This window comes from Orbicella franksi, chromosome 9, assembly GCF_964199315.1.
Source record: "Orbicella franksi chromosome 9, jaOrbFran1.1, whole genome shotgun sequence".
NCBI classification, from domain to species: domain Eukaryota; kingdom Metazoa; phylum Cnidaria; class Anthozoa; order Scleractinia; family Merulinidae; genus Orbicella; species Orbicella franksi.
The window spans coordinates 17,552,167-17,568,750 of record NC_138153.1 but is presented as its reverse complement, the minus strand read 5'-3'; the positions used below and the strand labels follow the sequence as shown (position 1 = coordinate 17,568,750).

At 38.7% G+C, this 16,584-nt stretch overlaps 2 protein-coding genes, 1 long non-coding RNA gene and 1 pseudogene across 4 annotated transcripts; all 4 read left to right on the top strand.

Annotated features, from left to right (window-relative positions):
- The first annotated feature begins 3,153 nt into the window (after positions 1 to 3,153).
- LOC145498518 (bone morphogenetic protein 1 homolog) lies at positions 3,154 to 12,984 on the top strand (annotated as a pseudogene).
- LOC145497825 (uncharacterized) lies at positions 3,380 to 7,008 on the top strand. Of its 2 annotated transcripts, none has more exons than XR_014050721.1 (4): positions 3,380 to 4,118; positions 5,931 to 5,989; positions 6,700 to 6,783; positions 6,878 to 7,008. It is a non-coding gene; the product is annotated as an uncharacterized LOC145497825 (long non-coding RNA). The 2 variants fall into 2 exon arrangements; XR_014050722.1 differs by adding an exon at positions 4,740 to 4,790 and having other exon boundaries at positions 6,700 to 7,008.
- Positions 6,979 to 8,790, top strand: LOC145497381 (sentrin-specific protease 3-like). The gene is made up of 5 exons (XM_081477198.1): positions 6,979 to 7,038; positions 7,129 to 7,178; positions 7,288 to 7,363; positions 7,644 to 7,694; positions 7,852 to 8,790. The coding sequence occupies exons 1-5, from the start codon at positions 6,979 to 6,981 to the stop codon at positions 7,903 to 7,905; spliced, it is 291 nt and encodes a 96-aa protein (XP_081333324.1). The 3' UTR covers positions 7,906 to 8,790.
- Positions 12,985 to 13,146: 162 nt separating the features above from the next.
- Positions 13,147 to 14,838, top strand: LOC145497764 (uncharacterized protein KIAA1958 homolog). The gene has a single exon (XM_081477617.1). It carries the CDS (start codon positions 13,426 to 13,428, stop codon positions 14,779 to 14,781), a length of 1,356 nt encoding a protein of 451 aa, XP_081333743.1. The 5' UTR covers positions 13,147 to 13,425; the 3' UTR covers positions 14,782 to 14,838.
- Positions 14,839 to 16,584: the final 1,746 nt, after the last annotated feature.

Below are 16,584 nucleotides of genomic sequence, written 5' to 3'. Positions count from 1 at the left end.
CCAGAGAACAGGTAGAGTAAATTTTACATTTTGAAACAACTATTCTTGGATGGGGTTGTGCAAAATGCATAGAGGATATTACATGTCAACACAAATACGAAAAAAGAAATTCATGATAATTATAATTATAATCCATCAAAAATTTTCGCTTGCGTGCTAAAGGCATCACGTAACTGAATATTCCCCAACTAAAACTGGGGAATATCCCAGTGATATTCCCCAATTTTCCAAACCAGACGTGTTACGAGAAATATTTGAAGGATAATAAACACAATACTGCCTCCATTTGGCACAAAAATATGCTCAGATATTTGTCATTGGACATTATCTGTTCCTCAAAGCTCACAGTTTTCCTTGAGCTTCGCTCTCAGAAAACTGTTCACTTCTTGGAACAGTAAATTGTCTGCAGACAAATATCCGAGCATATTTTCGCTACAAATGGAGGCTATTGTTTATAAATCTTGGGAATGCGATGATCATGGCCTGGCTATGGAATTTATCATTTGAGTGTAGAAACAGAAAAAGGGTTTTATTCCTTAAAAAAATACAATTGATATAAATATTCATTAAATCTGTTGACATTAAGCATTGTTGTACTACATCAATTGAATGTACATTAATTATAATAAGCTTAAATGTTGTATATATACATGTTCAAATTAGCAATAAAATTTAAACAAAATACAACAATAAAATTCATTAAATTATGCATTTGTTCTTATCTCACAGGTCTGATCTTGCTTGCTTTGGCAGGGCAAGTAACTTTTGTTCAGAGTAAGCGACTTATTATCTGTGTTACATCATTGTTTGTTTGTTTGTTTGTTTGTTTGTTTGTTTGTTTGTTTTTTGTTTGATCAATTGCCCATACTCCCTCAAGTAGGTGGTCAATCTCTCCTGTGCAGGCTAAAGGTCGACAAGTTAAATGTAAAATCAAAGTATTTATAAGTACAGTTAACTTATGTTATTATATGGCTGTGTCTCACAAGGACTGGGAACTACCGAATTCACGAATTTGATTGGCTGAAATCGATATTGACCGCAGTCTAGATTTTCCCATCTAGACCGGCATCTAGACCGGTTTCATTTTGCGTTGAAAAAGTAGCAAACTAAAGCACAAAAATGTTCACCATTTTCTTTTATTTTCCTCTCAATCATTTATGGAAGTGCCAAAAAGCCTGATGACAAAAGAAAAGTGAAGAGGACGAGCAAATTTCGGCAGGTTTATGTTAAGTTCATTGCTGTTCGCAAGGAAAATGTCAGCAAACCAGTTACATTAAACGAATTAAAGGTTTTTCTTTCACTGCGTTCGGTCTGTACTCACGACCTCGGTCAAGATTCTCCCATACAGACCTCCAGCTCGGTTAATAAGAGCTAAATAATAATTATTGTAAGTTGTTATGCTAGTTATGTGCATAATTAATAGAATTCTGCTGGTACACTAAAGCAAATGCAACAATCCGATTGGCTCAGCTAATATTTGTACCCTACATGTAGGTAAAGGAAAAGTCGGCATATGAGCCAAGCTGGAGCTTATCTCAGTTTCTGTAGCATATGAAGCCACTAGAATTATTTCTTCACCCCCAGAAAGACATGTTAGTCAATCGCAGGGTTTAACCTCCAGCATTAAATTTGCCAGTACTCATTTATAGACCTGGGTGGAGGCACTGTGAGAATTAAGTATCTAATGCCCAAGAACACAACACAATGTCCTTCAGGCCAGGGCTGGGACTCCGACTGCTCAACCAGGAAATGAGCATACTAACAATGAGGTCACCCTTCCTCCACTATTTGTACACTATCAGCCATTGAATCACTATACCTTTTTCTCAATAGATTGTTTCACGTGGTATTATCCGATGTAGGTCATTGCATCAGCATCTTACAACACAACCATTGAAAGCCTTTACTATCCCTTGGATTACCATAGCAACATGGAATGCAAATGGGGGGTTAAAATTGAAGACAAACTCGACTTTCCATCTGGAGGTTATGAAATTAAGGTTATTTTCAATGACTTTGAGTTGCAAGCTGGTCAAGACTCTTCAGTTCCTAGTTGTCTATTTGATAACCTCACGTTTTATGATGGATATTCGGAATCATATCCCCTTCTTGGATCATACTGTGGTACAGTCCACCCTGAAGTTATTTATTCCACTGGAACTTACGTGTATATCACGTTCCGCACAGACAGCACAATCACTTCCCGAGGATTCAGGATAAGTGTTTCAGTGGTTGGAGCAGGTACTGACAGTAAACACATTAGGTAAAGTGTGCATACGAGCGAAGTGGCCCATCTGGTCGGCTTTTATGAAGGCCTGGACTTAGCATGAAGTGATTAGGACTATTATTTCCTACTCCCCCGGGATGGGATCCTAGTCCATCGCAGGGTTACCCTCAGCATTATTAAATTTGTCAGTACCCATTTATACACCTGTGTGGAGATTCAGGCACTGTAAGAGTTAAAAGTGTCTTGCCCAAGTAGAACACAACACAATGTCCCCAGCCAGGGCTCAAACCTGGACATCTCGATCCAGAGGCGAGCTCGATCCAGAGGCGAGCTCGATCCGGAGGCGAGCGCACTAACCATGAGGCCACCATGCCTCCACACTAACAATGAATACTGACATGTAAATTTCGCTATAGGTTCTTTAACAATTGTCTATTGTCTTTGTTTTGTGCTTCTTGGGCAAGGAACTTCATCAAAGTAATTAATACCTCAGGTTCTAGGTAGTTGTTAAATAATCAATGCTAGTTTGCTAGCAATTTTCAGAGTGTAAAGAACAAACGTTTTACTGGTACCAGTATGTATACTGGATTTTACCCGTGAAAACAGAGAAATGGGCTTGAGTAGGATTCAAACCCATGACCCCTGCGACCTCAGAAAGTAATAAATTTTTTTAAAACTCATTTGCAGAGAATGCCTCTGGGATACGTCGTCCATTACGGACAGAAGGCAATGCCATTGATGTCCAAGGTCATTATGGCACAATATTCAGCCCTGATTATCCTGTCCCATACCAGGATGATACAACCTGTGTATGGACTCTCTACGCTGCAGGTGGCGATAGAGTGAAGTTAACTTTTGTAGATTTTGAACTCGGCCAAAGCGTTATCGATACTTCATACTACAGTTTCTGTGACTTAAAAGCGGGCATGGACTATGTTGAAATTCACGATGACAGGTGGTTTTATGATATACGTCTTGGTAGTTACTGTGGAAAAAAGACGCCCTTCGATGTTTATTCCTCTGGACGTCGCATGGTCATAAGGTTTCGTGCCAACCGTGATGGTGTCCAAGCAAACAGAGGTTTCAAAGCACATTTTAAGTCTGTAGAACAGCGTAAGTTTACAGCTGTTTCACATTAATTATGTACTATTAGTTAGAGTTTATGGCTAGTTTCACGCTTTCTGTGGCTCAGTGGCAGAGCATCTGCTCTAGTACTCGGATTCCTTTTTCCAAGTATGCCATACAATGTCACCGACAGTAAAATCATCTTCTCGAAACCAAAGTTGAGAATTTTCAGTGAACGACATCAGTTTCAGTTAAGCTGTAGTTTTCAGATTGTCAATTCGTGTTGTTAGAGTAGGGGCCTGTTCACATGGAAGTGGGGGACCCCGGGGAGGTGGGGTACCTCACCTTCCCGTGGTAAAGAGATACCCCGGGGACGCGGGGCGAGGTCCAAAATGCAATCGCACGCTTGCTAAGCACGCACATAAACAAAGAACTAACGTTTCTTTCTGCTTTTCGCTTCAATGTCGTTGCAGGCAAAACTTCAGTTTGATTCCGCTGATTAGCCTGCCTATCCGATTCCACGCTTAAATTGTTGCCAGAACTGTCAGTTTCATCAGCGTTTTGGGCGTTTTGGAGGTGAAATCGTCGAAATAACTCGTCACGCTAGTAGCGGTTGGCAGCCATGTTGTTTTGCCGTGTGTTTTGGCGGGCTTTGGCGCGGTTGTGCCTAAATCCTACCGCTCAGAAGGACAACCGAGGAGGACTAGGAGCGAGTTTCCGAGTCGAGCAGTTTTCGGAAATTGTCGGCTATTCCAATATGGCGGACTATACCAATCACATAATATGCGAATTGCCAGTGGTAAAACTATGTTGATCAACAAGACAAGTACGTTTTCATTTACCTGACATGTTAAGAATAATGTGTAGAGAGTAAAGCAGTGAATTGTTCGGCAAAATGCTGTATATTTCTTTAGGTCTCTTCCCGTCTAGTTCGCAAACCGTAAATTTGCACGCTAACATGACATTGTGGACGTCTTTGACTTGGGCACAAGAGTTTTTAAATACTTCTTTCCTTGAGGACAATTTTTTTATTGAGCTCTTGATTCGGTGGGTCCCCGAATTCAAACTTCCTTTGCCTTGTCCCTCTGGCCGGTAGGATCTTAAAAATACTACCGGCCAGAAGGACAGCTTGTGTATAAGGTAATTGGACTTAAGTCCATGCACAGTTTTATCTGCAGAATAGTTTGATACATTGCTCTTTAGTTGTATACCACACTAGAATCACTCTACAGTAATATTTTCAGTTTTCTGTGATCTTGTCCCTCTGGCCGGTAGGATCTTGAAAATACTACCGGCCAGAGGGACAGCTTGTGTATAAGGTAATTGCACGTAAGTCCATGCACAGTTTTATTTGTAGAATAGTTTGAAACATTGCTCTTTAGCTTTATACCACACTAGAATCACTCTACAGTAATATTTTCAGTTTTCTGTGATCTTGTCCCTCTAGCCGGTAGGATCTTGAAAGTACTACCGACAAGAGGGACAGCTTGTATATAAGGTAACTGGACTTAAGTCCGTGTGCATTGTTATTTGTAAAATAGTTTGATACAGTGCTCTTTTGTTTTATACTACACTAGAATCACTCTACAGTAATATTTTCAGTTTTCTGTGATCTTGTCCCTCTGGCTGGTAAGATCTTAAAAATGCTACTGGCCAGAGGGACAGCTTGTGTATAAGGTAACTGGACTTAAGTCCAGAATAGTTTGATGCATTCCTCTTATTCTTAAGTCATAAAGCAGGCTAGAATATTGAGGAGTTGCATTTATATGAAGGTGATCAGACACTTGATTTCAATGCCTTAATAAAATCAATTTTGCATTCACTCCAAGTGGGACACATTTCTTATATGTCCAGTGCGTTCAAGTTGTAGAAATCAATATTTAATGAAACATGTTTCTGCCTTTAATACTCTGTGTAAGGATAGAAGAATCTCTTCAGGAGAGTTGTTGGATACTGTTCCCTAGCGTAAGACAGACTTTTTGTGTATGGAATAAACAGAAATTAAAGTAACAAAAATTTCCTTCTATCTTTTGTTTTGGTGAATGGTGTTTTCCATTAACAAAAATGGGTTTCAGGAAATCCTTTATTTAACCAAAACGTACTGCTTAAAGGACACTGACCTGACATACTCACAAAGCTACTCATTGCAACATTTCTAGTCTATTTCCCTCCTGTATATTAAGTCATCGCGCAGAGGATAAGTCACTTCTAAAATGAAGCTTTCTAAATAACGCAGTGTAACCCCAGTTACTCTGGAATAAATCAGATTGAATAGTTTGCATATTTCTGCACCCATGAATAAAATTGTGTGGGAGAAGGACAGGGGGTGGAAGACCAGGAGAATATGGGCTGGGAGAGGAAAGGGCGGGAAGTGAGAGTTCTAAGTAGGTGAGAATCGTCTATTAAGCATTAAAATACTTTCAAACACAAGAATCCAAAATGCTTTTTGACTTCCATTGAGCTTATTTTGAGACTTCTGGACTGAAGGGAACATGAAAATTCACCCCTGGGCTGAAAAACTGAGGCCTACTTGCGGTAACATTGGAAACCCTTTCACGGTGGTCACATCATAGGTCGTGAAATGTTGTCACTTAGGATGTCAGGATTGCGCAGCTAAATGACAAGTATGTGTTTTCAGTCTCCTTATTTACAGGGGACGGGACCAAAACGGACGAGGACGGGAGTCGGGAGATAAAGGTACGGGAAGCGGGAGAACATGGTATGAGAAGCGGGAGGTTCTGACCCCCTGTCCCACCCCCCTCCCCCCCACCCAGAAAAAAGATTGTTAAACGACAACTCAACGGAACCCGATTGAATCTTTTAGTCAGAGCACAAAAAATAATTATAAATGAATGGACCAAATAGAGCTACAGTTGCATTAAATAGCTTATAGGGGTCCTTATGATGTGGCTAACATAGTTCATAATCTCTCACCCCCAGTAACTAGTAAATGACACGTGATGAAATTGGCGTGAAATAGGCGGACAATTCCCCTGTGGTCGTGATCAAATCAAAGCCATGTTTTGAGATTGAAAAATGGATTCTTCAACTAGTTTACAAGATTCTTTGCCTCCCGATAAAGAAATGTTTGTGTCCACGTACGATGAAGTATGCAGGGTGATTTCTGAATATGAGACAGACACCATAAGTAAATTTATTATTCGGAGAGTTGACAAAGAGTTTGGTTCAAAAGATCAGTGCACTATTTAAAAAATTACTAGGGGTTGTTTAAGTTGATTAGTCACTTAATACTGATGCTGTAATGTACAGTGTCGCTAAATTGTAATGTATACTATTGCTGCTGAAGAGGTAAAGTTTTGGTCGGTTTCTTCTTCGCTTCGTTTTGTTGCTAAAGATGGCGTTAATTTTTGCGATAAATCGTTCCTTTCCTCTCTTATTCCGTACAGACTGGCAGACCTTGTCAAAAAGAAACGGGTCTATTTCCAGAGCCCACAAACTACCAATTCTGGGTCACAAGGTGGACAAAGAAGGTAAGTGACTTCTGATATATTACCATGCGCTAGTCAGTTTCCCTTAGAAATGCTGTCGATACTTATTACTATGTCTCCTATTTTTTCTCATCAGACCAACATATTTGCTTTTGATAAGGTTTTCATACCTTGTCACCTCCCTGGTCATTGGACACTTGGGGTATGATATACTTCACAGTTTCTTATGGAAATAGTATGTTGCATATCAAAATCAACTATTTGACCCTCTCCCCTCTATCCTTGAAAGTTGAGAAGGTTGGGAAGAAGGGAATTAACTCATAAAAAAAGTAACTAACATGCCATTCCTAGGTCATAGATATGACAACAAGAACCATCTCTTACTAGGATTCACTTCAGACAGCTACAGCCAATAAATTATTCTACAGGAAAGTCAGGTATCTTTTCCAATAATCCATTTGTAAAACAAAGAAATATTATGAAAATGCATTATTGTCCCTCAAGATCAGTTTACTAACCAATGCCTCGATGATAAAATGTGACTAGGGATTTTCTGAAGGAAGAAAGTAGCAAAAGAGGAAAGCTGTACAAGGAGGACAATTGGAAGGATCACTTTCCCATGGTAAAAAAGAAAGTTCTATAGGTAGTTTGCAACCACTCCCAAGAAATTCAAGTGACAAAGACTCTGGCAGCCACGTTGGATGACAAGAACATTTAAAGCTACTTCTTTTGTTAATGGTCATCCAACATGGTAGCGATGATGTCAGTTAATTATATGCCAGATAGTTAGATTTACAGTAATATAAATGTGCCAAACTCTTGGTCTGCACTTAGTCCACACAAGCCCTAGCTCTTTTGACTGAACATTTTCTTACACATTTTAATTGAATCCCTATACATAGGATACACCAAAGCAAAAGAATGATTATGATTGTGGCGTCTTTGTCTGTATGGTAAGTTGTGCAAATACCATATTCCATCAATTACCATGTCTCTTTAAATAATTAGCTTGGCTTGAGTTAATTCAAATCAAAGTGTTCATTTTCACCTTAACTGATCACTTGTGCTGGTGATACATTTTAAACTTATTGCTTAATTATCTATGTTTAGTTTGCAGAGCACCTTAGCAGAGGAGAAACTCCTAATTTCAACCAGGTATTTTGAATCAAAAGCAAGTATCAACACTTATCATCACATGACAAAGTAATGGAACATCATTTGGAACAAAACTACACATCTCCTATTTATATAACACTTTCTTGCAGAAATTCACCATGTTTGTCTTATTTTCTAGGATGACATTCCCTCTCTCCATGAAGTGATGAAAAAGCAGATTTTACAGCAAATGCTACCAAACTGAAGGAATGTACCTTCAAAAGAACTCAAAAGTTGTCATCAGTAGTAAACTATTGAATTTGTTTGCAAAGGATTAGTCTCCATATTTCCTTTATCAGTTGTAAATGTACATATATATAACAATTTCCCTCACTAAATTAACACTCTAAATCCATTGTTCAGTTTAAACTTCCACACAGATACTGTCATGTTCATTGAATTATTGCAATGGCCACAGAGCACGAATAGACTTTTACAGACACCATGGACTTAAGTGCAATTACCTTATACACAAACTGTCCCTCTGGCCAGTAGTATTTTCAAGATCCTACCAGCCAGAGGGACAAAATCACAGAAAACTGAAAATATTTCACTGTAGAGTAATTCTAGTGTAATATCAAACTAGAGAACAATGTCTCAAACTATTTTACAAATAAAAATGCACACGGACTGAAGTCCAATTACCTTATACACAAGCTGTCCCTCTGGCCAGTAGCATTTTTAAGATCCTACCAGGCAGAGGGACAAGATCACAGAAAACTGGAAATATTACTGTAGAGTGATTCTAGTGCAGTATAAAACTAAAGAGCACTGTATCAAACTATTTTACAAATAAAACTGGCATGGACTGAAGTCCAATTACCTTATACACAAACTGTCCCTCTAGCCGGTAGTATTTTCAAGATCCTACCGGCCAGAGGGACAAGATCACAGAAAACTGAAAATATTACTGCAGAGTGATTCTAGTGTGGTATAAAACTAAAGAGCAATGTATCAAACTATTCTGCAAATAAAACTGTGCTTGGACTTAAGTCCAATTACCTTATACACAAACTGTCCCTCTGGCCAGTAGTATTTTCAAGATCCTACTGGCCAGAGGGACAAGATCACAGAAAACTGAAAATATTACTGTAGAGTGATTCTAGTGTTGTATAAAGCTAAAGAGCAATGTATCAAACTATTCTACAAATAAAACTGTGCATGGACTTAAGTCCAATTACCTTATACACAAGCTGTCCCTCTGGCCGGTAGTATTTTCAAGATCCTACCGGTCAGAGGGACAAGATCACAGAAAACTGAAAATATTACTGTAGAGTGATTCTAGTGTGGTATACAACTAAAGAGCAATGTATCAAACTATTCTGCAGATAAAACTGTGCATGGACTTAAGTCCAATTACCTTATACACAAGCTGTCCTTCTGGCCGGTAGTATTTTTAAGATCCTACCGGCCAGAGGGACAAGGCAAAGGAAGTTTGAATTCGGGGACCCACCGAATCAAGAGCTCAATAAAAAAATTGTCCTCAAGGAAAGAAGTATTTAAAAACTCTTGTGCCCAAGTCAAAGACGTCCACAATGTCATGTTAGCGTGCAAATTTACGGTTTGCGAACTAGACGGGAAGAGACCTAAAGAAATATACAGCATTTTGCCGAACAATTCACTGCTTTACTCTCTACACATTATTCTTAACATGTCAGGTAAATGAAAACGTACTTGTCTTGTTGATCAACATAGTTTTACCACTGGCAATTCGCATATTATGTGATTGGTATAGTCCGCCATATTGGAATAGCCGACAATTTCCGAAAACTGCTCGACTCGGAAACTCGCTCCTAGTACTCCTCGGTTGTCCTTCTGAGCGGTAGGATTTAGGCACAACCCTTTGGCGCAGTGATTTGATCACCCCGGTTAGGCGGGTTACCCCACTCCGAAGCTTTCACATAGAGAAAATTCACCCCACCGAAGTAGGTTAACCCGCCTTGGTGGGGTACCCCATGTGAACGCGAACATGTGAACGCGATCAAGAAAAAAAGAGAGATTGGGGGAGGCAGGGGACGTCTCCACCACTTCCATGTGAACAGGCCCTAAGTATTTCCAAAAGAAAACTTTCGGTTTCGTCTTGAAGATGCAAATCTAGACTCCTTTGGTTCCATGCTTGAAAATATCACTCTTCAACTCCTCCTTAACACCTCAAAAAAGTCAATTTTGAGTCTTAAATACTGGGGCGGATATATATATTTTTCTTAATTTAGGGGGTTCAACTGAACCTCCTGAACCCCTCCAGATCCTCCCCAGAAGCAGTACCTGAAGATTAGCCTGTTAGTTGATAATAACCGTCAATATTCTCTTACCACGCTGCTGGATAACTTACATACATACATACATTTGCCTTTATGGTAATGACAAGTTATTGAGATATGTCAAATGCGAGATAAAAGTGTTTCATCACATTTCTAGCGCTGGACAGAGATTTAAAAATACTTTGCGTAGTACGTATACACTGGCTATTACATTTACAAACGTAAGAGAAGATAAATAAAGAAAATTGTGAAAGTCTATGCTAATTATGAACACATCTTCAACCGCCTTGCCATGCGGCACCTTTATATTGGTTACCGGAATTAATAGCTGGCAAGTTTACTACTGAGTTCAAAACACTCAACTACAAAATGGTCAACAACATTCTCCTTACCGAAAGAAAAGGACTTAAAGCTAACAGAAAATGAGTCGGGCTACGATATATTATCAACTTGTCAAAGATTTCACCAAAATGTTCGGCATCTGGCATTGACAGTCGGTGGCGTTCCATTTGAAGTTTGCGATTTATTCTCTGTTTTCTCTTAATACCAAGTATACGAAAGACATTGATCTAGGTTTATCAAATATGTATTTGTCCTTAGTTTACAATGCGGAGCAGTGTCTACCACGAAACAAGAAAAATCTGGAGCTGAGGTTAACTGGTTTGTATGGAACTCTACAAAGCCCCGAGTACTACCCCCCGCTATTGGAGTGTGAATGGCTCATTAGTGTACCAGAGGGGAAGATTGTAGAACTCAGCTTTGAAAGATTTGATTTGGATGTTGAAGCCGGCTCTGGATGTAGCGATTACGTGGAGATTCGTGATGGAGATTCCGACCAAAGTGATACAATAGGCAATTTCTGTGGTAATGTAATTCCAAAGCCCGTGAAGTCAAGTGGTCGGTACATGTACATTCGTTTCCATGCTAACAGTGTGTACGATACACCACGCCGGGGATTCAAGGCCACATTCAAGCTGTAAAGGAATTCCGTAAGTTGGTAATTTTAAAAATTAGGTAATGTAACACCCTTGAATGCAATCACGTTTTTACAATAAGTAAACCACCTTATATGTATGACGATGCTAGTCACCTTTTAGAGGGTTGGCCGTTTGAAATAAATTTTGATTTCGAAAGTATTTTCAAATTTTTTTTTTTTTTTATTTATTTATTTTTTTTTATTTACCAATAACATACGTTACTTACATTAAAGTTACTTACAGAAGAATAAAATATCTACAATTAACTTACAATGAAAAATAAATATATAATTAGCTTACGATAACAACTCTACAATGTACAATGATGAGGAACACACTTATATATTAACTAACAGTACCGAGATTATTTACTAATAGATTATTCGCATGAAATATACAAACGCGATTACATTGCTCACAAAAATTAATACTAACAATACTACAAAGCTTGAAAAGTAAGAGATACAACAGAAGGGAGAATATTTTAATTAGCTTTGTGCTTTTAACCATGCAAAAAGAAGAAAGAAAAAGAGAAAAAAAGAAAAAAAAAAAAAAAAAAAAAACCACAGTTACAGTTGTCATGCTGTTCAAAAAGTTCAAATAATAATAACGCCATCTACGTGATTAACAAAAAAAATGAAGTAATACATAAATTAATTTGGGATTAGTACCCACTTTTTTTTAAAATAATCTTTCTTTTTGATCTTACTTTCCGTTTCATATTTGATGGCAATTGATGGTATTTTCAAATTTTAATTCCCAAGAAAACTTCAACAGCTAAGAGAGAAGGACCCAAAACTTTTTTTTTAAGGCGTCATTGCGGTAACGGATCATTGCGTCATTACGGTAAGGGATAAAATCCATGAATGTCCGATAGTAGTCTCTTCGTCAGTATGAAAAAATATCCAAAAATCGAGTTATTATTTAAGGTGTATGATACGATGATCTACAGTATCAAATGCCGCTGAAAGGTCGAGTAGCAGCAGTATCACAGAACAATTATTGGTTAGTCACTTATTTAGTTATTTAGGTAAGTAGGTAGATAGTTAGTTAGTTAGTTAGTTAGTTACTTAGTTAGTTACTTAGTTACTTAGTTACTTAGTTACTTACTAAGTTGTTATCAAAAGGTTTTATTATTGTTAGTTTTTATTCTGATTTTTACAGCTTAGTTATTTTAATAGTTAGCTTATTTGCTCACGGTTTATATATTTCTACGTTTTTTTTAAATTAATTTTTATTGGTGAGATATTTTTAAACTCATCCTAAAGCGCTATTGGATAGTAATAGAAATAGCGCTATATAAATGAAGTATTATTATTATTATTATTATTATTATTATTGTATTATTACTGAAGAAACAACACTATATAAAATTCTGCTTGTTGCTGTCATGTTTTGAGACTGGAATTCTCCTAATCATGCTAATTCGGTTGTTTTCGATTCCACTTTTTTTCCTTTAGCTGCTTTGGGGTTAGCGGTTGGCGTCTTTGTCGGTGTGATAGTCTTGATTATAATTGTTTGCTGTGTCCTTCGTCGCGTTAAACGAAAAAAGACGCCAAACAGAGCAGCCGGCGTGGAAATTCCAATGTCGACTGTCACTACTTCAGCTTCCCGTTCTACTCAGCAAGGAGTGGTCCAGGAACTTCATCAACCTCCGGGGAACACTCTTGTCTCCTTCAGTAGGTTATGCTCCAGTCTCGACATATCCACCACCCCCAGAGTACCCATACCCGTTAGACCCACCACCACCCTATCCTGGAAAAGAAGGAGAGCCACAGTACTCGCCTCCAGGTCAATCATATCCATGGCAACAGAGTAGTGGCAGTTCACCAGTCCCTGAGAGTCCATAAACTGTGGGGGCGGCTTCCAAACACCTGGAGGACTTCGCTGTTACAAATCTGAGGTCCTAGCGAGCCAGCCTGGGTGAAACCTTGGGTGTGAAATCTCCAGCGACCACTTCGCCTAACGGTTATACAAATGTCGTTTATGATGGACTGTTCTTTTCAGGACTATCCTCACTTAGTATATTCTCAGCTCCGACTATTGCATTTCTAGCTCTCTAATTGGCTCAAAAACTCCGACTATGAGCCATTAGTCGGAGTTTTACCTAATATGGAAAATAATGCGCCAAGTTTAAAAATTTTCCGCACGAAGTTTTTAACTTCAGCTCTCCATAATGGCCGATACTGGCAGGTTTCAGGAGCTGTCTCCCTCTAAACTTCAAGAGATATTAGACAATGCTATCCCAGAAAAAACGAAGAAAGCCACAAAGTTCGGCATGAACATATTTAATGGTACGTATGTGGGAGTTTTACTCAAAAACTAGCAACAATTGTTACGTTCACTGTCGATATTTTGATAATTTATTCGTAACAACGACAAAAATTCTTACCTCGTTATTTACAGAATGGCTGTCAAGTCCTGTTGCCACAAAATTTTCGAAACGAATTGAAGACATGTCCAAAGAGGAGCTAAATGAATGCCTTAAATGTTTCTACACCTCCGCAAGGAAGAAAGACGGGAGGTATTACAAAAACACATCCATGAAGTCCATTCGAGCCGCCATAGATCGCTTTCTTCGCTCGCCACCAAACAACAAGCCTTTTTCTATCATCTCCGACGCTGTGTTTACCGAAGCCAATAAAGTTTTGGATGCCTTTGTAAAGGATCTCAGAAAGACGGGTAAAATAGCTGGAGTTGTCCATAAGAAAGCAGTGTCAAAAGATCAAATCCAGAGGCTCTTTGAAAGCGGCGAACTTGGGCCGGCCGACAGTCAAAATCCAGCCCAACTGCAGAGAACGGCATGGTTTTATCTCACCCTTTTCTTCGGACGACGAGGAAGAGAAAATCAGCGGCAGTTGAACCCTGGAATGCTCTCCCTAAGAACAACGCCTAGAGGTGTCGAGTATTTTGAGTTAAACAGACGACAGCCTGGTTCACTGCGCAGCACAAAAAATCATCAAGGCGGCCTTGGAGACTCTGAGGATGAATCCGACGCGAAGATCTTTGCCGTTGCTGGTTCTCAGAGGTGCCCAGTGAAAACAATCAAAAACTACCTACATCACCTGAACCCGAGTTCCGAAGCTCTTTTCCAAAAACCAAGAGACGGCCAAAGTCAGAAATTCAGTCCAACAGATGACAAAATCTGGTATTGCAACTCGCCGGTTGGCTCGAGCATGCTGGACAACATGTTGAAAAATATGAGCAGGCGAGCTGGCATAGAGCCCCATCTAACCAACCACTGCCTCAGGGCGACAGCAGTTACAGTTCTGTCTGACCATAACTGTGAAACCAGACACATAAAGTCTGTTACGGGACACAGATCAGACCAGGCGGTGGAATCGTACAATGATCGCCCATCCATAGAACAGCAAAAGAAGATGTCGCACGTTCTCAGTGATTTTGTCTCAGCCGGAGCCTCTGAAGCTTCCCCATGCACTGGTATCTCTGCAGCTGAGAAAGAAAACCAATGCCACGGCCAGCAAGAACGGCAACCTCAAAGTGAAGGGACAGTTTTAGTCCAAAATCAGTTCGTAAACACCGAGGTTCGGCAAAGCGAGCGAAGAAGCTTTCCGCAGGTTTTCTTCAACTGCAATGTCCAAGTTCACAACTACTACGGAGGCGGAGAATCAGGAAAATCTTCCTGAACTTTGAACACTATTTAAACACTTGAAAGCTTCCGAAGCGGTCTTTTTCCCTTGCATTTGAACGCTTGAATATTTCAAGGTTGATTTTGTTTAACAGTTGACCACAGTTTGTCGTTTGTGAAGCTGTCAAATTTCATTCAGCTCATTCAGTGATGTAATAATCAGGTGATCACGGCGCGCATGTGACCGGAAGTTGTATGTTTTTTTCACCGCTTTGTAAAATTGTTGAAATAAAAATCGGCGGCAAAAACCCGATTTGAGAATATACTAAAACAATTATTCCATTCGACCTTGTTGGATATGAAGTGATCATAACCAACTCGCGCTACGCGCTCGTTGGTTATTAATCACTTCATATCCAACGCGGTCTCATGGAATAATTGTTAATTGGTCGGACGGTCACACTACACGGACTACTGACACTCCTTGGCTCAAACCTGCTATAACAATAAACAAACAAAGCCAGAATAGCAGAAGAAGTGTAATTTTAATAGGTACATTCCGGGGGTTTCATTAAGGGTTGAGCACCCGGCAAATTGACCCTGGTTTGGCCATCTAGCGGAACGTTTTTGTTATAGAAAATTTCAATTCGAATAGTTTTGCCCACCTGTGAAAACTAGTCGCAACCCCCTACCCCTGCTGAAAAAGTTAATGAAACCCCTGGTACATTCGCCTAGGAATAGTTTTGGTGCGTAAGTACTGTTTAATTTAAAACTGAAGGTGGATGCAACAATATAATAATAATAATAATAATAATAATAATAATAATAATAATAATAATAATATACATGAAAAAATTACTCGATTCTGTTTGTCTGAGAGCAATGCAGTTAAAGTATAACACCACTGCAAAAATTGTAACAGTGCAAAAAGTGTAACACCAGTGTAAATTACACATCGTAATTCTGGATTATGATTGGCTGAAAGAAAATAGGAACTTTTCTAAGCCAGTGATATCACATAAAATGATGACGAAAATTTAGTGCAGAAACTTTGAAAAAAGTTTTCTCGAATGAGAAAAAATGTTTTCAAGAAAGGTCTTCCGGCATTTCCTCCACGCAATTTTTTTTCATGTTTATATTATTAATAAGTAATCATATGGTTCAGCTTTTTGAAAAACTCACTCGAGCAAATTAATTCCAAACTGAACTCAAAACCGTATGATTACCTATACTAACACTAACACTAACACTAACACTAACACTAACACTAACACTAACACTAACACTAACACTAACACTAACACTAACACTAACACTAACACTAACACTACTACTACTACTACTACTACTACTACTACTACTACTACTACTACTACTACTACTACTACTACTACTACTACTACTACTACTACTACTACTACTAATGATAATAATTAATTATTTCTCGAGGGTAGCACACAACAGTAATCATTGAAAAACCAGTAGCCCTCATATAGATATTTACAGAGTAAAAAGAAGACGTCTTAATATCAATAAAGCTTGTAAATTCTCGCAATGTATGGCAAAGATATCAGTGACGTCATCTGTTGTTATTAGTATGCTAACCAGAGAACTATTGGTTGGTGAAACAAAGAATTATTTTGTTTAACGTTTTGTACATTTAAATGACGAAAACAATGTTTGTAAACAAATATCTTCCCTATAATTCAGTTTCTGCTTTGTTTTTCGTTGTTATGATTAACTCCACTTTCCACATGGCCCTAAGTTTTAGCTGATTATTGGTTGCGTGAAACACGTCTTTCATCTTATGTCAACAAGTGTAAATATCTTGTTTCCCTGTGCTGTGATTAATAAATGTATA